Genomic DNA, 19222 nt, shown 5'->3' with positions numbered 1-19222 from the left:
GCACAGGGGAAACTCCTCTTTACTACGATTCTGCACAATGTAGTGATGAGTCAAAATAATGAGAAACACTTTTTCGATAATTCGCTAGGATGGATGTGGTGCAAAAGCATCAGAGCATTGTACAGCCGTGGGGATGCAACATCAGGTGAGCCTTGGGCTGAGCGAAGCGTCCTTTTCCCAGCCTCAGCCCTGCACAGACACCTCCCCTCCCTCCGTCCCTCCCCTGGGTTGTTGCACAGCCGGGGACGCTCCCTGCACCGGGGTGTCTGTCACAGCACAGAGGTACAAGGCAGTGTCAGAGAGCTGCACTTCCTCCACCTTCAGGACACTGTATTTCCCCGTGGTGTTCAGGTGCGTGGTGATCCGGCCGCTGTGCTTGGGGCCAGAGCCTGCTTGATAGGAGAGCAGCTGTGGGGCTTGGCCTTGCCGCAGCTCGTACCAGAACAATCCATTCAAAACGCTGGTCTGGTATTTGCAGGTGGTCTGGAAGGGCTGTCCCTGCTTCACCATGACTTGTCCATCGTCCTGGGTGACCGTGATCTGCCCCGTGGTGCCTGCAAGAAAGTGAAGGTCAGCAGCTCCACGTGGAAATGATACAGAAAGAAAAGATGAAGCGGGAGCAAAACTCTGGTGGACAAAGCTGTCTTCCCTGCAGGGAAGTCCTGAGCTATGCGGAGAGACAGGCAAGAGTGATTTTGGGCAGGATTTCAGAGCTGTCAACACAAGAGGATCCTGACAAGAGCTGAGCTGTGTCCCTACTTCTCCTTCTCGTAGGACCAGGGAACAGTGACTTTTGTGTGCTCAAGAAGTCTGAGTAGCCACTGAGGTACAGAAAAAGGTTTCATCCTGCTTTGTCATCCCTGTCACTTCCGAGGTCTCCTCAGTCCCTGAATAGACACAATGGTGAGCTTGGAAAGAAGCCCTGGTTGTGTGTCCAGCCCAAAGAGCACTGGGAGCCGTGGCAGAGCTGTGTGAGCCTGGAGGCAGAAGGGGACACCCTGTTAATGTCAGTGAAATGAGAGTTGAAAAGTGCCTGGGGCAGGTTTGACAGTTCCTGGGATTTCATATTGGAAAAAAGGGACAGTGGGATTGCAGAAGCAGCTGAGATGTTCTGAGGTGACTGCAGGAGGGTCAGAAGAGCCAGGAAGAGGGAGATGGATAGGAGGAAAAAGACAGAAAAGGGGTCTCAGGTTTCTCTTCCCTCTCTTCCCTTTTCCTTTTCAAATTGAAGATCTTCTTGAGGAAACACTTGCAAAACCACAAAGAGGAGCCGATATTTCTCAGTCCTTTCCCTCTATTCAGTCCTGTTTCCCCACATGGTGCTGATAAGGCTGTTGAGGGTTTCCTGGGGGGAAGAAGAAGAAGAAGAAGAAGAAGAAGAAGCCTTGGGGAAGTGCCGGGACTTACCCAGGAGCTGTCCCAGGAAGAGGGTGAGGATGAGAGAGGCGAGGTGCATGGCGAGAGCAAGCTGCGTGTTTGCTGAGTGAGGAAGAGTGAGGGAGCACGGCGCAGCCCCGAGATAGCCGAGCTGCTGGAAACGCCTCTCTGGGGGAGCAGAGGAAGCAGCAGCGGCGGGAGCAGGCAGAGCCGTGAGCTGTCCTTGCAGTGCCTGCAATGCTCCTTCTGGGTTTCTCGCGGGTCCAGAAGCAGCCGCCGTGGCTCCCTGAGCCATTGGCACTGGGCAGGGCCTTCTTCCCCACTCAGCTTTCTCCCCTGTCTGGGGACCTTGCTATTTCCTCTGGGAACAGGAGACTCCTCTGTGTCTGTGTCTGTGTCTGTGTCTGTGTCTGTGTCTGTGTCTGTGTCTGTGTCTGTGTCTGTGTCTGTGTCTGTGTCTGTGTCTGTGTCTGTGTCTGTGTCTGTGTCTGTGTCTGTGTCTGTGTCTGTCTCTGTCTCTGTCTCTGTCTCTGTCTCTCTGTCTCTGTCTCTTCTCCCTGTCCTTGTGCATCTGCCGGGGATGAATGCCTCTCTCCCAGGTCTTTTTCTCCAAGCCCCTTTTCCATGTGGAATGGAATGATTCCTTCCTGGTTTTTTTTGGTTTTCTTGAAAACGGGTTTATCACAAAAAGCTTCTAGAATGATATGAATAATGAGGCAGATTTTTATTGCCAGTAGAATTGGTAACATCAATGGTAACGATATTGGTTGTAACAGGAACATTCTCATGCAGCTGTTGCACCTCCCCATGGTTTAGAAGGAGGTTTCTAGAGAAGAGGGGGGTCTTGAGGTGGTCACAGATTTTCCATGTGAATGTTTTCCCTCCTACGGCTCCTTCTCAGCTTTTTCCTTCTTGAGCAGAGAGAAGACGATCAGACACGTTTTCTTGGTTCTAGAAGACAGGTGTCTGCTAGGGAGAGCAGGAGCCTCCCTTGGGGTGAAAGAATGTAGACCCCCTCCCTCCGAATTATAAATTTGAAATCAAGGGGCTTTCAGGCAGACATCTGGGGATAGGAATAACAGTTCTTTACTAGTATAACCAGGCAAACAAACAAACAATAACTACAGCAATAACAAGATCACAGAACCAGGGACCCCGGGACAGCCTTCTCGGCTGAGATGGGATGGAGGAGAGGCTTTGTTTTCACAAACCCCCTTGGGCAGTCCCGGTGCTCCTGCAGGGCTCCGAGGAACAGTCGGCTGGAACAGCAGGGATGAGCTGAGATCCTGGGCCGGTGGCTGAGGTGTATCAGCAGCTCCACAGCGGTGGCTGCCACACGTCTCGGCAGGGCAGGGGGTGCGAGGCCGCCAAGAAAGAGGGGAGAAGGAGAAGAAGCAGCAGCTCCGTCTGGGTAATGGCGAATTCCCTTCTCTCCACCGCAGCAGCTCTGCGACCCAGCACACCAACGTCCTTCCCCGAAAACTGAAGAAGAAGCAGCCCAAAAGCTGTCCCCACCCTCCTTTTCTGCCCCCTTCCCCCACCCCGGGCCCGGCCACTCATTGTCCGTTGTGAGCACCCCTAAGTACCGGTAGTTAGGTTGTCCCAGCACATAATGGGTAAAAATTCCCCGGGCAGTCCAGAAGGACAAAACAAAAAAAAAGACACCTAACCCTTAACACGCGTACAGGGAGATGAGGATTCCTGCCAGCATTTGTGCTGATAAGAGAAACCTGCCGCCATCCTTGCTGATGCCAGAGACACATCAGTGCAGTGTCTCCATTGTTGAGGATTCCATCTCCTCTCTCATCATTTCTAAGCCCTTGTCAGTGACAAAGCTCAGCCTGAGGCAATTCACAGGCACAGCTGCCTAAAGGGCCATCAATTCTGAGCTGCCTCCTTTTGTCCCTTATCACCTACTGTCATACTGATGGCATTGTGTTCTTTGCTTATCACTTTCCCTTGTCCCTGTTCTCCCCTTGGATAAGAAAATGGATGTGATGTGAGCCTTAGAGAACCAGGCACTTGTAGCTTTCACATGCCCTGACTGTGGCCTCTGCTGAACTGGCTCAGTGCAATGAGTTCCTGAAGATGCTGAAAGGCTCCTGTCCCCCAAAGAGAAATGCGGTCTCTAGAGCAATTCTATGGAGGAAAACCTCATGTGGAACTCACTTTTCCAAGTGTCTCCCTCCAGCTGTTGCAGCATTGCTAAATGCTGGCATCTCCTTTTCAGGAGAGCTGAGAGGTTACTAACGTGAAGGGAAAGGGAGCAATCAGGTTCAGCTGGAAGGTGGCTGTGATGGAGCCCACAGATGTCCAGACGTGCTCTGCCACTCCAACCGATTTATTATTTTCCCTCCCAGATGTTGTACTGTTTAAGGGAGATGCTGAATGCACATCCAGGGGTGTTTGCGGACAGGTGCGGATAAGAAGAAAGTGTAGAGCAGTGAATTGCAGCCTCGGGTGGAATTGAAAGGACATCTGCCTTAGGCATCCATGTGAGAATGTGCTGCTTGTTGTGCACCTTGCAGGATGGAAGAGAGAGGTTTCTGGCGGGACCGAGATGATGGAGTTTCCTTTGTCACCTCCGAAAGCCCGGCTACAAATCCCTCTCATGCCATGGCCAGCCGAGGAGACAGCACTCGATGAAGGAGGCTCTGTGTGCCTGAGAGTGCAGCTGCTTTGTGAGGTGCCAGCAGCGATGCTGTCAAGGAGCAGCTCCTTGCTTTGCCGAGCAGGCTGAGACCAGCAGCAGCAGCAGCAGCAGGAGGTGTGGGCGGAGGGCGAGAGGCGATGGCAGAGGGGCAGCCCGCAGGAGTTTGGCGGCCGAGAGGGGCTGCAGAGGGCGAGAGTGGAGTCCAGGCCTCGTGTGGCGAGTGTGTAAGCGCAGGGGACAGGCGGCAGGCGTGTGTCCGGGCGAGTGTGTAAGCGCAGGGGGCAGGCGGCAGGCGTGTGTCCGGGCGAGTGTGTAAGCGCAGGGGGCAGGCGGCAGGCGTGTGTCCGGGCGAGTGTGTAAGCGCAGGGGACAGGCGGCAGGCGTGTGTCCGGGCGAGTGTGTAAGCGCAGGGGGCAGGCGGCAGGCGTGTGTCCGGGCGAGTGTGTAAGCGCAGGGGGCAGGCGGCAGGCGTGTGTCCGGGCCCGAGCGGGGCTGTGCGGGGTCGCTGCGGGCGGGCTCGGGGCACACGAAGGAGCTGCGGAGCCGCGCGGGGCCCGGCGGGCTCGGGGCAGCGCCCCCTGCTGGCCGCGGCCGGCGCTGCGCCCCCGGCCCCGCCCGGCCCCGCCCGCGGCGGTTCGTGCCCGGCCGCAGCCCCGGCCCCTCTGCCCGTGCGCCCAGCGCGCAGTAATACACGGCCGCGTCCCCGCGCCGGGGCCAACCGAGTCACAGCGCGCTCGAGCGCCCGTCCTCGGACACCCAGAGCTCCCCTGCGATGTCCGGCAGAACCTTGGACCCTCTAGGAATGAGTGCGAGGAATTCGGGACCTCGGCCCGGCAGCTGACGGTAGAAATGGATGAATTCCTCGATCTGTTTTTCGGGATGTGAGCAGGTGATGTTGATGCCGCTGTGCTCGGTGGTCTCCAGTGACGGCTCCTGCTGCACCTGGGATCTGACCGAAGCCACTGTCGAGGACAGAAAAAAGACAAACCTGGAATCCTACATTATCCTACTGCGCAGTAGAAAGCCCAAAGAAACCGAGCCTACAGGGATGGTGATGAAAAAAAGATCCCAGAGGATGTCAAGATGTGCAGGAAAAAACAGTGTCCACTAATCGTTTCTGGAGAGATGAATGCCAGAATGACAGGAGGATCGGTAGAGTCACTGGAGAACGGGGGCATGTGGGAAAAAGCACAAAAAGAAAAGTTAGAAGGGAGCAAAACTAATTTGGTGAGTGATAAAGAAGGAACGCTTGAGCAGAAATGGGCATAGAATAGAAACCGGAGATGTCTGCGGGAGCGTGGGATGGAAAAGAAGGAGGGAGGAACGGGAGAAGAGATCTCGAGAAGAGGTGTGGGAAGAAGCCGGGCAGGAGGGCAGCGTCGAGGGAGCTGCGGGATCCCCCCAGTCCCAGGCGCGGCCCCTCGGCCGCCAGCCCCGCGCACCGAGCAGCAGCGCGGCCAGCGCCGCGCCCCGACCCCGCCGCATGCCGCCGCTCCGCCGGCCGAGCGTCGCTGGCCCCTGAGCCCCGGCTCTGTGCTCCGGCCGTGCCGCCTCCTGTCGGCCGCCGCCAGCTCCGCCCCGGCCGGGCTCAGCCCCCGCCTCTCCGAGCCCCGGCCCCGGGAGCGCCGCAGCAATTGGGGCACGGCCGGGCCCAAGAGGCGGCTGTGTCCCATGGCACAGCCCAGCGCCAGCGCACGGGAAGCAGATCCGCTCCGCCGCTGGCAGCACACGGGCGGCAGCATTGCCGAGCCTCTGTCCGTGCGCACAAGGCACAGCTCCTCCTTTTGCCCTGTGCAGCGCTGCTGCGAGCGGCTGTGTCCCGCCTGGGGCCGAGGCCACGGGGGCTGCGAGCCGTGCTGGGGCCCCGGCCGTGCTGTTTGTGCTGAGTTCAGCCGAGCGGCCGAGCTGCACTGAAAGCGTCCTTGTTGGGCCCGAGATCGGCATGAGCCGAGCGGGAGCTTTGGAGGGGCAGCAAAGGGAGGGCTCAGCACGCAGGGGCTGCATTTCAGCGCCTCTGCCCTGCACACATGTGTAGCGGGCAGCTGCCGGCCCCGCTCAGCTGCACTCGGGCTCCTTCTGAGCCTGCGACGCTGCTGCTCTGTGCTGAGCAGGGCCAGAGCCGAGCTCAGGGTCCCTGGCCCAGTCAGGAAATTCCCTCCCGATGAGGGACACACACCCGGACAGACACAGCTCGCTGCTCACCACACTGGAGCCACACCCAAATCTGTGCTTCACGCGTGTCCCTGCAAACGGGGCTGCTGCAGGAGCGCCCAAGGCAGGAACACACACCCAGCCCTGGGCTCTGCTGAGGCCGTGTGGGACCAAGAGAAGCAGGGCTGGAGTGTGCAGGGACTGGACGTCCCCAGGGAAGCAAGGGGGATATTTTTCTTTACTTTGAGGCTGCACAATGCAGCGGTGAGTCAAAATTATCAAAGGTACTTTCTCAAATTATTATTAGGTTGGACGTGGTGCAAAAGCATCAGAGCATTGTACAGCCGTGGGGATGCAACATCAGGTGAGCCCTGGGTTGAGCGCAGCGTCCTTTTCCCAGCCTCAGCCCTGCACAGACACCTCCCCTCCCTCCGTCCCTCCCCTGGGTTGTTGCACAGCCGGGGACGCTCCCTGCACCGGGGTGTCTGTCACAGCACAGAGGTACAAGGCAGTGTCAGAGAGCTGCACTTCCTCCACCTTCAGGACACTGTATTTCCCCGTGGTGTTCAGGTGCGTGGTGATCCGGCCGCTGTGCTTGGGGCCAGAGCCTGCTTGATAGGAGAGCAGCTGTGGGGCTTGGCCTTGCCGCAGCTCGTACCAGAGCAATTCCCTTAAAACAGTGATGTGGTATTTGCAGGTGGTCTGGAAGGGGTGTCCCTGCTTCACCATGACTTGTCCATCGTCCTGGGTGACCGTGATCTGCCCCGTGGTGCCTGCAAGAAAGTGAAGGTGAGCGGCTGCACAGGGAAGGACTATGGGAAGCAAAACAAAGTACATGGAAATCCTGTTGAAGAAAGCTCCGTGCCCTGTAGGGGTGTTGTAAGAGACGGTCCGAAGATTCTTTCATCTCTCTCCCAATTGTCTCAAGGACAGGGACTGCTACCCTGAATATCAGGGACTTGGTCCAGGGGTTTGGGCCTAGCTGAGGTGGATGTTTTCTAAGTGATTGCTTGGAGGTCGATTGTTTGCATGGTACACAGCCCTCATTCCTGCGGGAGAGCAGAGGCTTGCAAGATGTGATTTTCTCTGTACCCTACACCTGCCTCCTGCGCAATGAAATTCATCAAAATGATCATCAATCTCCTCTGGTTTTGGCCCTGTGCCCCTTGCTTTGTAAAACACTATAAAATCACCCCCTAAAATTACCTTACTATGAGATCTCCCCAACGGACAGAAGACTCTGCGTTGATGGACGGTGAGTGGACTTGGACGTTGGTAGCTATAATCCCGTTTATCTCTTTTTCTTTATGCTTTGCTTTCTCCTCTTTTCCCTCTATCACATATTAGTGCTGATGAGCACTCAATAAAGTGTGTTTTCCTGTTAAAGTCCCTGGATTGCTGATAATCTTCCCTACTCTAAGATCGAATAAAAGAACCACATCATGGATCCCACATTGCAGATCATGACAGGAGTCCTGAGAGATTTTGGGCAGGAGTTTGGAGCTCTTTGCTCTGATTCAGCCAAATGAAAGCTGGGCTGTGTTCCTGCTCCTGCTCCTCCGGCTCACAGGACCAGGGAACCGCCTGTCGTGCCTGAATTTTGTATACTGGAACCAGCACCCCTCCAGCTGCCTGAGGAGCCCATGGAGGCACAGCAGAAAGGTTCATCCTGCTTCCCCATCCCTGTCACCTCTGAGGGCTCCTCAATCCCTGAGTAGACACAATGGTGAGCTTGGAAATAAGGAGCCCTGGTTGTGTGTGCAGCCGAGAGAGCACTGGGAGCCGTGGCAGAGCTCTATGCGTCAGGAGGCAGAACGGGACACCCTGTTAATGTCAGTGAAATGAGAGTTGAAAAATGCCTGGTTTGACAGGACCTGGGAATTCACATTAAAACAGGAGCATTATGCTAGTGCAGAAGCAGCTGAGATGTCCTGAGGTGACTGCAGGAGGGCCAGAAGAAAATGGCAGAGGGAGATGGACAGCAGGGGAGAGAAGAGAGAAAAGGCATCTGAGGTTTCCCTTCCTTCTCTGTTTTCCTTTTAAAACTGGGGAGCTTCTTGAGGAAACACTTGCAAAACCACAAAGAGGAGCTGATATTTCTCAGCCCTTTCCCTCTATTCAGTCATGATTTCCCACATGGTCCTGATAAGGCTGTTGAGGGTTTCCCGGTGGGAATAATAAAAATAAGAAGGATGCCTCGGGGAAATGCCAGGACTTACCCAGGAGCTGGCCCAGGAAGATGGTGAGGATGAGAGAGGCGAGGTGCATGGCGAGAGCAAACTGCGTGTTTGCTGAGTGAGGAAGAGTCAGAGAGCGCGGCCCCGAGATACGAAGTGAGGATGGGAGGAGGCGGCAGGAGAGTGTGGGGAGTGTGTAAGCGCAGGGGGCAGGCGGCAGGCGTGTGTCCGGGCGAGTGTGTAAGCGCAGGGGGCAGGCGGCAGGCGTGTGTCCGGGCGAGTGTGTAAGCGCAGGGGGCAGGCGGCAGGCGTGTGTCCGGGCGAGTGTGTAAGCGCAGGGGACAGGCGGCAGGCGTGTGTCCGGGCCCGAGCGGGGCTGTGCGGGGTCGCTGCGCGCGGGCTCGGGGCACACGAAGGAGCTGCGGAGCCGCGCGGGGCCCGGCGGGCTCGGGGCAGCGCCCCCTGCTGGCCGCGGCCGGCGCTGCGCCCCCGGCCCCGCCCGGCCCCGCCCGCGGCGGTTCGTGCCCGGCCGCAGCCCCGGCCCCTCTGCCCGTGCGCCCAGCGCGCAGTAATACACGGCCGCGTCCCCGCGCCGGGGCCAACCGAGCCACAGCGCGCTCGAGCGCCGATCTGCCGACACCCACAGACGCCCTTCAGGGGATCGCACTTCCTTGGGCGCTTTGGCAGTGACCGCCAGGAGTTGGGGACTTTGGCCCGGCAGCTGGCGGTAGAAATGGATGAAATCGCCCGTCCGGATATTGGGATGTGAGCACTTGATGGTGACATTGGTGCCCTCGGTGGTCTCCAGTGACGGCTCCTGCTGCACCTGGGATCTGACCGAAGCCACTGCCCGGGATACAAAATGAATAAATGTCAACTCCTGCTTTCGACCCAGCCCAGCCTGCCAATCCCGAGAAGAAAGCTCGCAGAAGCAGCCAGCAACACAGAGAATTGGTGACGAGCACAATCGCAGAGGATGTCAAGATACGCCGGAGTGAAAGTGTCCAGAAATCGTATGTGGAGAGATGAATGCGTGAATGACAGGAGGATCGGTAGAGTCACTGGGGACCGGGAGGATGTGGGAGAAAACACAGAAAGAAAAGAAACATGGGGGGAAGGACAGACTCGGTGAGATATAAAAAAGGAACGCTTGAGCAGGATTTGGTATAGAATAGAAACCGGAGATGTCTGCGGGAGCGTGGGATGGAGAAGAAGGAGGGAGGAACGGGAGAAGAGATCTCGGGAAGAGGTGTGGGAAGAAGCCGGGCAGGAGGGCAGCGTCGAGGGAGCTGCGGGATCCCCCCAGTCCCAGGCGCGGCCCCTCGGCCGCCAGCCCCGCGCACCGAGCAGCAGCGCGGCCAGCGCCGCGCCCCGACCCCGCCGCATGCCGCCGCTCCGCCGGCCGAGCGTCGCTGGCCCCTGAGCCCCGGCTCTGTGCTCCGGCCGTGCCGCCTCCTGTCGGCCGCCGCCAGCTCCGCCCCGGCCGGGCTCAGCCCCCGCCTCTCCGAGCCCCGGCCCCGGGAGCGCCGCAGCAATTGGGGCACGGCCGGGCCCAAGAGGCGGCTGTGTCCCATGGCACAGCCCAGCGCCAGCGCACGGGAAGCAGATCCGCTCCGCCGCTGGCAGCACACGGGCGGCAGCATTGCCGAGCCTCTGTCCGTGCGCACAAGGCACAGCTCCTCCTTTTGCCCTGTGCAGCGCTGCTGCGAGCGGCTGTGTCCCGCCTGGGGCCGAGGCCACGGGGGCTGCGAGCCGTGCTGGGGCCCGGCCGTGCTGTTTGTGCTGAGTTCAGCCGAGCGGCCGAGCTGCACTGAAAGCGTCCTTGTTGGGCCCGAGATCGGCATGAGCCGAGCGGGAGCTTTGGAGGGCCAGCAAAGGGAGGGCTCAGCACGCAGGGGCTGCATTTCAGCGCCTCTGCCCTGCACACATGTGTAGCGGGCAGCTGCCGGCCCCGCTCAGCTGCACTCGGGCTCCTTCTGAGCCTGCGACGCTGCTGCTCTGTGCTGAGCAGGGCCAGAGCCGAGCTCACTCAGGGTCCCTGGCCCAGTCAGGAAATTCCCTCCCGATGAGGGACACACACCCGGACAGACACAGCTCGCTGCTCACCACACTGGAGCCACACCCAAATAAATCTGTGCTTCACGAGTGTCCCTGCAAACGGGGCTGCTGCAGGAGCGCCCAAGGCAGGAACACACACCAAGCCCTGGGCTCTGCTGAGGCCGTGTGGGACCAAGAGAAGCAGGGCTGGAGTGTGCAGGGACTGGACGTCCCCAGGGAAGCACAGGGGATATTTTTCTTTACTTTGAGGCTGCACAATGCAGCGGTGAGTCAAAATTATCAAAGGTACTTTCTCAAATTATTATTAGGTTGGACGTGGTGCAAAAGCATCAGAGCATTGTACAGCCGTGGGGATGCAACATCAGGTGAGCCCTGGGCTGAGCGCAGCGTCCCTTGCCCAGCCTCAGCCCTGCACAGACACCTCCCCTCCGTCCCTCCCCTGGGTTGTTGCACAGCCGGGGACGCTCCCTGCACCGGGGTGTCTGTCACAGCACAGAGGTACAAGGCAGTGTCAGAGAGCTGCACTTCCTCCACCTTCAGGACACTGTATTTCCCCGTGGTGTTCAGGTGCGTGGTGATCCGGCCGCTGTGCTTGGGGCCAGAGCCTGCTTGATAGGAGAGCAGCTGTGGGGCTTGGCCTTGCCGCAGCTCGTACCAGGACAAGGAAGTAAAACCAGTGATCTGGTATTTGCAGGTGGTCTGGAAGGGGTGTCCCTGCTTCACCATGACTTGTCCATCGTCCTGGGTGACCGTGATCTGCCCCGTGGTGCCTGCAAGAAAGTGAAGGTCAGCAGCACCACGTGGAAATGATACAGAAAGAAAAGATGAAGCGAGAGCAAAACTCTGGTGGACAAAGGTATCTTCCCTACAGGGAAGTCCTGAGCTATGCAGAGAGACAGGCAAGAGTGATTTTGGGCAGGATTTCAGGCCTGTCAACACAAGAGGATCCTGACAAAGCTGAGCTGTGTCCCTACTCCCTACTTCTCCTGCTTCTAGAACCAGGAAACAGTGACTTCTGTGTGCTCAAGTAATCTGAGTAGGCACTGAGGTACAGAAAAAGGATTCATCCTGCTTTGTCATCCCTGTCACCTCCAAGGGCTCCTCAGTCCCTGAGTAGACACAATGGTGAGATAATAAAGAAGGAGCCCTGGTTGTGTGTCCAGCCCAAAGAGCACTGGAAGCCGTGGCAGAGCTGTGTGAGCCTGGAGGCAGAACGGGACACCCTGTTAATGTCAGTGAAATGAGAGTTGAAAAGTGCTTGGGGCAGGTTTGACCGGGTCTGTGAATTCACATTAAAACAGGAGCAATATGCAAGTGCCGAAGCAGCTGAGATGTCCTGAGGTGGCTGCAGGAGGGCCAGAAGAAAATGGCAGAGGGAGATGGATAGAAGGGGAGAGAAAAGAGAGAAAAGGCATCTGAGGTTTCTCTTCCCTCTCTGTTTTCCTTTTAAAACTGGGGAGCTTCTTGAGGAAACACTTGCAAAACCACAAAGAGGAGCCGATATTTCTCAGTCCTTTCCCTCTATTCAGTCCTGTTTCCCCACATGGTGCTGATAAGGCTGTTGAGGGTTTCCTGGTGGGAATAATAAAAATAAGAAGGATGCCTTGGGGAAATGCCAGGACTTACCCAGGAGCTGGCCCAGGAAGATGGTGAGGATGAGAGAGGCGAGGTGCATGGCGAGAGCAAGCTGCGTTTTTGCTGAGTGAGGAAGAGTGAGAGAGCACGGCGCAGCCCCGAGATAGCCGAGCTGCTGGAAACGCCTCTCTGGGGGAGCAGAGGAAGCAGCAGCGGCGGGAGCAGGCAGAGCCGTGAGCTGTCCTTGCAGTGCCTGCAATGCTCCTTCTGGGTTTCTCGCGGGTCCAGCAGCAGCCGCCGTGGCTCCCTGAGCCATTGGCACTGGGAGCATTCCGTGCCTCTGGGGCCTGACTCACGGCAAGGGGCTGTTCCTGCTCAGCTCGCAGGGGAATCCTCACCTCCCCAGCTGGAATGGCGAGCTCTGCTGCACAGCCAGGGCCGGGCACTGGGGAGGGCAGGGCCTTCTTCCCCACTCATCTTTCTCCCCTGTCTGGGGTCCTTGCTATTTCCTCTGGGAACACGAGACTCCTCTGTCTCTGTCTCTCTGTCTCTGTCTCTGTCTCTGTCTCTGTCTCTGTCTCTGTCTCTGTCTCTGTCTCTGTCTCTGTCTCTGTCTCTGTCTCTGTCTCTGTCTCTGTCTCCGTCTCTTCTCCCCTGTCCTTGTGCATCTGCCGGGGATGAATGCCTCTCTCTCAGGTCCCTTTCTCCAAGCCCCTTTTCCATGTCGAATGGAATGATTCCTTCCTGGTCTTTTTGGTTTTCTCGAATTCGGGCTTATCGCAAAAAGCTTCCAGAATGATAAGAATAATGATGCAGATTGTTATTGCCAATAGAATTGGTAATATCAATGGTAACGATATTGGTTGTAACAGGAACATTCTCATGCAGCTGTTGCACCTCCCCATGGTTTAGAAGGAGGTTTCTAGAGAAGAGGGAGGTCCTGAGGGTGTCACAGATTTTCCATGTGAATGTTTTCCCTCCTTCGGGCTCATTCAAAGCTTTTTCCTTCTTGAGCAGAGAGAAGACGATCAGACACGTACAGGGAGATGAGGATTCCTGCCAGCATTTGTGCTGAGAAGAGAAACCTGCCACCATCCTTGCTGATGCCAGAGACACATCAGTGCCAGTGTCTCCATTGCTGAGGATTCCATCTCCTCTCTCATCATCTCTAAGCCCTTGTCAGTGACAAAGCTCAGCCTGACGCAATTCACAGACACAGCTTCCTAAAGGGCCATCAATTCTGTGCTGCCTCCTTCTGTCCCTTATCACCTACTGTCATACTGATGGCATTGTGTTCTTTGTTTATCACTTTCCCTTGTCCCTGTTCTCCCCTTGGATAAGAAAATGGATGTGATGTGAGCCTTAGAGAAACAGGCAATTCTCGCTTTCACGTGCCCTGACTGTGGTCTCTGCTGAACTGGCTCAGTGCAGTGAGTTCCTGAAGATGCTGAAAGGCTCCTGTCCCCCAAAGAGAAATGCGGTCTCTAGAGCAATTCTATGGAGGAAAACCTCATGTGGAACTCACTTTTCCAAGTGTCTCCCTCCAGCTGTTGCAGCATTGCTAAATGCTGGCATCTCCTTTTCAGGAGAGCTGAGAGGTTACTAACGTGAAGGGAAAGGGATCAATCAGGTTCAGCTGGAAGGTGGCTGTGATGGAGCCCACAGATGTTCAGACGTGCTCTGCCACTCCAACCGATTTATTATTTTCCGTCCCAGATGTTGTACTGTTTAAGGGAGATGCTGAATGCACATCCAGGGGTGTTTGTGGACAGGTGCGGATAAGAAGAAAGTGTAGAGCAGTGAATTGCAGCCTCGGGTGGAATTGAAAGGACATCTGCCTTAGGCATCCGTGTGAGAATGTGCTGCTTGTTGTGCACCTTGCAGGATGGAAGAGAGAGTTCTCTGGCGGGACCGAGATGATGGAGATTCCTTTGTCACCTCCGAAAGCCCGGCTACAAATCCCTCTCATGCCACGGCCTGCCGAGGAGACAGCACTCGATGAAGGAGGCTCTGTGTGCCTGAGAGTGCAGCTGCTTTGTGAGGTGCCAGCAGCGATGCTGTCAAGGAGCAGCTCCTTGCTTTGCCGAGCAGGCTGAGACCAGCAGCAGCAGCAGCAGCAGGAGGAGGTGTGGGCGGAGGGCGACAGGCGATGGCAGAGGGGCAGCCCGCAGGAGTTTGGCGGCCGAGAGGGGCTGCAGAGGGCGAGAGGGGAGTCCGGGCCTCGTGTGGCGAGTGTGTAAGCGCAGGGGGCTGGCGGCAGGCGTGTGTCCAGGCGAGTGTGTAAGCGCAGGGGGCAGGCGGCAGGCGTGCGTCCAGGCGAGTGTGTAAGCGCAGGGGACAGGCGGCAGGCGTGTGTCCGGGCGAGGGTGTAAGCGCAGGGGACCGGCGGCAGGCGTGTGTCCGGGCGAGTGTGTAAGCGCAGGGGGCAGGCGGCAGGCGTGTGTCCGGGCGAGTGTGTAAGCGCAGGGGACAGGCGGCAGGCGTGTGTCCGGGCGAGTGTGTAAGCGCAGGGGGCAGGCGGCAGGCGTGTGTCCGGGCGAGTGTGTAAGCGCAGGGGGCAGGCGGCAGGCGTGTGTCCGGGCGAGTGTGTAAGCGCAGGGGGCAGGCGGCAGGCGTGTGTCCGGGCGAGTGTGTAAGCGCAGGGGACAGGCGGCAGGCGTGTGTCCGGGCCCGAGCGGGGCTGTGCGGGGTCGCTGCGCGCGGGCTCGGGGCACACGAAGGAGCTGCGGAGCCGCGCGGGGCCCGGCGGGCTCGGGGCAGCGCCCCCTGCTGGCCGCGGCCGGCGCTGCGCCCCCGGCCCCGCCCGGCCCCGCCCGCGGCGGTTCGTGCCCGGCCGCAGCCCCGGCCCCTCTGCCCGTGCGCCCAGCGCGCAGTAATACACGGCCGCGTCCCCGCGCCGGGGCCAACCGAGCCACAGCGCGCTCGAGCGCCGATCTGCCGACACCCACAGACGACCCGCAATGGCCGGCACATCCTTGGACTCTTTCAAAGTGAGTGCGACGAGTTCGGGTCCTCGGCCCGGGAGCTGACGGTACCAGGAGATCCAATCGCTGGTCTGGATTTTGGGATGTGAGCAGGTGATGTTGATGCCGCTGTGCTCGGTGGTCTCCAGCGACGGCTCCTGCTGAACCTGGGCTCTGGCCACAGCCACTGTTTGGGAGAAAATAAGAATCCGTTTTGTTTAGCAGAAAATATCAAGCAAGGGGATATGAAGGAGGAAGAGAGATCAGAGGTAATTGGGAGACTTTCTGATAAAGGATGGGGAGATTATTTCACTGTGAGTGTTTGGGGACAAGAATTTATGCGGGACGTGTTGATTAAAAATCAGAGGGAAATTATAAAAAATACACTGCCTGATGGAAATGGGTGGGTGGGTGGCTGGGTGGATGGATGGATGGATGGATGGATGGATGGATGGATGGATACCGACATAGAGTAAAATAGACCAAGTGGGAAGCAATGCCTTTACGAAGGGAAGAAGGTCGGGTGGCAGAGGAGGGAACCAAGGGTAAAAATAAGGGAAAAGGAACAAGAATGTGAGGAATGAATCTTAGGCTTGAGCGGGTTTTAGGTTTCCCCCTGACCCAGGCACCCCTCGGCCGCCAGCCCCGCGCACCGAGCAGCAGCGCGGCCAGCGCCGCGCCCCGACCCCGCCGCATGCCGCCGCTCCGCCGGCCGAGCGTCGCTGGCCCCTGAGCCCCGGCTCTGTGCTCCGGCCGTGCCGCCTCCTGTCGGCCGCCGCCAGCTCCGCCCCGGCCGGGCTCAGCCCCCGCCTCTCCGAGCCCCGGCCCCAGGAGCGCCGCAGCAATTGGGGCACGGCCGGGCCCAAGAGGCGGCTGTGTCCCATGGCACAGCCCAGCGCCAGCGCACGGGAAGCAGATCCGCTCCGCCGCTGGCAGCACACGGGCGGCAGCATTGCCGAGCCTCTGTCCGTGCGCACAAGGCACAGCTCCTCCTTTTGCCCTGTGCAGCGCTGCTGCGAGCGGCTGTGTCCCGCCTGGGGCCGAGGCCACGGGGGCTGCGAGCCGTGCTGGGGCCCCGGCCGTGCTGTTTGTGCTGAGTTCAGCCGAGCGGCCGAGCTGCACTGAAAGCGTCCTTGTTGGGCCCGAGATCGGCATGAGCCGAGCGGGAGCTTTGGAGGGGCAGCAAAGGGAGGGCTCAGCACGCAGGGGCTGCATTTCAGCGCCTCTGCCCTGCACACATGTGTAGCGGGCAGCTGCCGGCCCCGCTCAGCTGCACTCGGGCTCCTTCTGAGCCTGCGACGCTGCTGCTCTGTGCTGAGCAGGGCCAGAGCCGAGCTCAGGGTCCCTGGCCCAGTCAGGAAATTCCCTCCCGATGAGGGACACACACCCGGACAGACACAGCTCGCTGCTCACCACACTGGAGCCACACCCAAATCTGTGCTTCACGCGTGTCCCTGCAAACGGGGCTGCTGCAGGAGCGCCCAAGGCAGGAACACACACCCAGCCCTGGGCTCTGCTGAGGCCGTGTGGGACCAAGAGAAGCAGGGCTGGAGTGTGCAGGGACTGGACGTCCCCAGGGAAGCAAGGGGGATATTTTTCTTTACTTTGAGGCTGCACAATGCAGCGGTGAGTCAAAATTATCAAAGGTACTTTCTCAAATTATTATTAGGTTGGACGTGGTGCAAAAGCATCAGAGCATTGTACAGCCGTGGGGATGCAACATCAGGTGAGCCCTGGGTTGAGCGCAGCGTCCTTTTCCCAGCCTCAGCCCTGCACAGACACCTCCCCTCCCTCCGTCCCTCCCCTGGGTTGTTGCACAGCCGGGGACGCTCCCTGCACCGGGGTGTCTGTCACAGCACAGAGGTACAAGGCAGTGTCAGAGAGCTGCACTTCCTCCACCTTCAGGACACTGTATTTCCCCGTGGTGTTCAGGTGCGTGGTGATCCGGCCGCTGTGCTTGGGGCCAGAGCCTGCTTGATAGGAGAGCAGCTGTGGGGCTTGGCCTTGCCGCAGCTCATACCAGGACAAGGCAGCCGAAACACTGCTCTGGTATTTGCAGGTGGTCTGGAAGGGGTGTCCCTGCTTCACCATGACTTGTCCATCGTCCTGGGTGACCGTGATCTGCCCCGTGGTGCCTGCAAGAAAGTGCAAATCAGCAGCTGCACAGGGAAGGACTATGGGAAGCAAAACGAAGTCTATGGAAATTCTGTTGAAGAAAGCTCCCTGCCCTGTAGGGAAGTCCTGAGAGATTTTGGGCTGGAGTTTGGAGCTCTTTGCTCTGCATCAGCCAAAGGTGAGCTGGGCTGTGTTTCTGCTCCTGCTCCTCCTGCTCCCAGGACCAGGGAACCGATTGTCATGCCTGAACTTTGTGTGCTGGAGGCAGCACCCCTCCAGCTGCCTGAGGAGCCCATGGAGGCACAGCAGAAAGGTTCATCCTGCTTCCCCATCCCTGTCACTTCTGAGGGCTCCTCAATCCCTGAATAGACACAATGGTGAGCTTGGAAAGAAGGAGCCCTGGTTGTTTGTACAGCCCAGAGAGCACTGGGAGCCGTGGCAGAGCTGTGTGAGCCTGGAGGCAGAAGGGGACACCCTGTTAATGTCCGTGAAATGAGAGTTGAAAAGTGCCTGGGGCAGATTTGACAGAACCTGGGAATTCACATTAGGAAGAGGGGACAGTGGGATTGCAGAAGCAGCTGAGATGTCCTGAGGTGACTGCAGGAGGGTCAGAAGAGCCAGGAAGAGGGAGATGGATAGGAGGAGAGAGAAAAGACAGAAAAGAATTCTCAGGCTTCTCTTCCCTCTTTTCCCTTTCCCTTTTCAAATCGAAGATCTTCTTGAGGAAACACTTGCAGAACCACAAAGAGGAGCCGATATTTCTCAGTCCTTTCCCTCTATTCAGTCCTGTTTCCCCACATGGCGCTGATAAGGCTGTTGAGGGTTTCCTGCGGGGAAGAAGAAGAAGAAGCCTTGGGGAAGTGCCGGGACTTACCCAGGAGCTGTCCCAGGAAGAGGGTGAGGATGAGAGAGGCGAGGTGCATGGCGAGAGCAAGCTGCGTGTTTGCTGAGTGAGGAAGAGTGAGGGAGCACGGCGCAGCCCCGAGATAGCCGAGCTGCTGGAAACGCCTCTCTGGGGGAGCAGAGGAAGCAGCAGCGGCGGGAGCAGGCAGAGCCGTGAGCTGTCCTTGCAGTGCCTGCAATGCTCCTTCTGGGTTTCTCGCGGGTCCAGCAGCAGCCGCCGTGGCTCCCTGAGCCATTGGCACTGGGAGCATTCCGTGCCTCTGGGGCCTGACTCACGGCAAGGGGCTGTTCCTGCTCAGCTCTCAGGGGAATCCTCACCTCCCCAGCTGGAATGGCCAGCTCTGCTGCACAGCCAGGGCCGGGCACTGGGGAGGGCAGGGCCTTCTTCCCCACTCAGCTTTCTCCCCTGTCTGGGGTCCTTGCTATTTCCTCTGGGAACAGGAGACTCCTCTGTGTCTGTGTCTGTGTCTGTGTCTGTGTCTGTGTCTGTGTCTGTGTCTGTCTCTGTGTCTGTCTCTGTCTCTATCTCTGTCTCTGTCTCTGTCTCTGTCTCTTCTCCCCGTCCTTGTGCATCTGCCGGGGATGAATGCCTCTCTCCCAGGTCTTTTTCTCCAAGCCCCTTTTCCATGTGGAATGGAATGATTCCTTCCTGGTTTTTTTTGGTTTTCTTGAAAACGGGTTTATCACAAAAAGCTTCTAGAATGATATGAATAATGAGGCAGATTTTTATTGCCAGTAGAATTGGTAATATCAATGGTAACGATATTGGTTGTAACAGGAACATTCTCATGCAGCTGTTGCACCTCCCCATGGTTTAGAAGGTGGTTTCTAGAGAAGAGGGGGGTCTTGAGGTGGTCACAGATTTTCCATGTGAATGTTTTCCCTCCTACGGCTCCTTCTCAGCTTTTTCCTTCTTGAGCAGAGAGAAGACGATCAGACACGTTTTCTTGGTTCTAGAAGACAGGTGTCTGCTAGGGAGAGCAGGAGCCTCCCTTGGGGTGAAAGAATGTAGACCCCCTCCCTCCGAATTATAAATTTGAAATCAAGGGGCTTTCAGGCAGAGATCTGGGGATAGGAATAACAGTTCTTTACTAGTATAACCAGGCAAACAAACAAACAATAACTACGGCAATAACAAGATCACAGAACCAGGGACCCCGGGACAGCCTTCTCGGCTGAGATGGGATGGAGGAGAGGCTTTGTTTTCACAAACCCCCTTGGGCAGTCCCGGTGCTCCTGCAGGGCTCCGA

General features: G+C 57.8%; 1 long non-coding RNA gene and 1 gene segment (V, D, J or C); one reads left to right on the top strand and one right to left on the bottom strand.

The window, feature by feature from the left end:
• Positions 1 to 3: 3 nt before the first annotated feature.
• Positions 4 to 1633, bottom strand: LOC147649156 (T cell receptor alpha variable 1-2-like). The segment is given in 2 exon segments: positions 4 to 554; positions 1408 to 1633. Coding segments are annotated over 2 exon segments (420 nt in total).
• Positions 1634 to 8958: 7325 nt separating this feature from the next.
• LOC147649155 (uncharacterized) lies at positions 8959 to 11239 on the top strand. Its single transcript, XR_015279572.1, has 2 exons — positions 8959 to 9371; positions 11111 to 11239. It is a non-coding gene; the product is annotated as an uncharacterized LOC147649155 (long non-coding RNA).
• The last annotated feature ends 7983 nt before the right edge of the window (positions 11240 to 19222 follow it).

This window comes from Cyanistes caeruleus, chromosome 27 (assembly GCF_971803275.1).
Source record: "Cyanistes caeruleus chromosome 27, bCyaCae1.hap1.1, whole genome shotgun sequence".
NCBI lineage: Eukaryota > Metazoa > Chordata > Aves > Passeriformes > Paridae > Cyanistes > Cyanistes caeruleus.
This window is presented reverse-complemented; position numbering and strand designations above follow the sequence as displayed.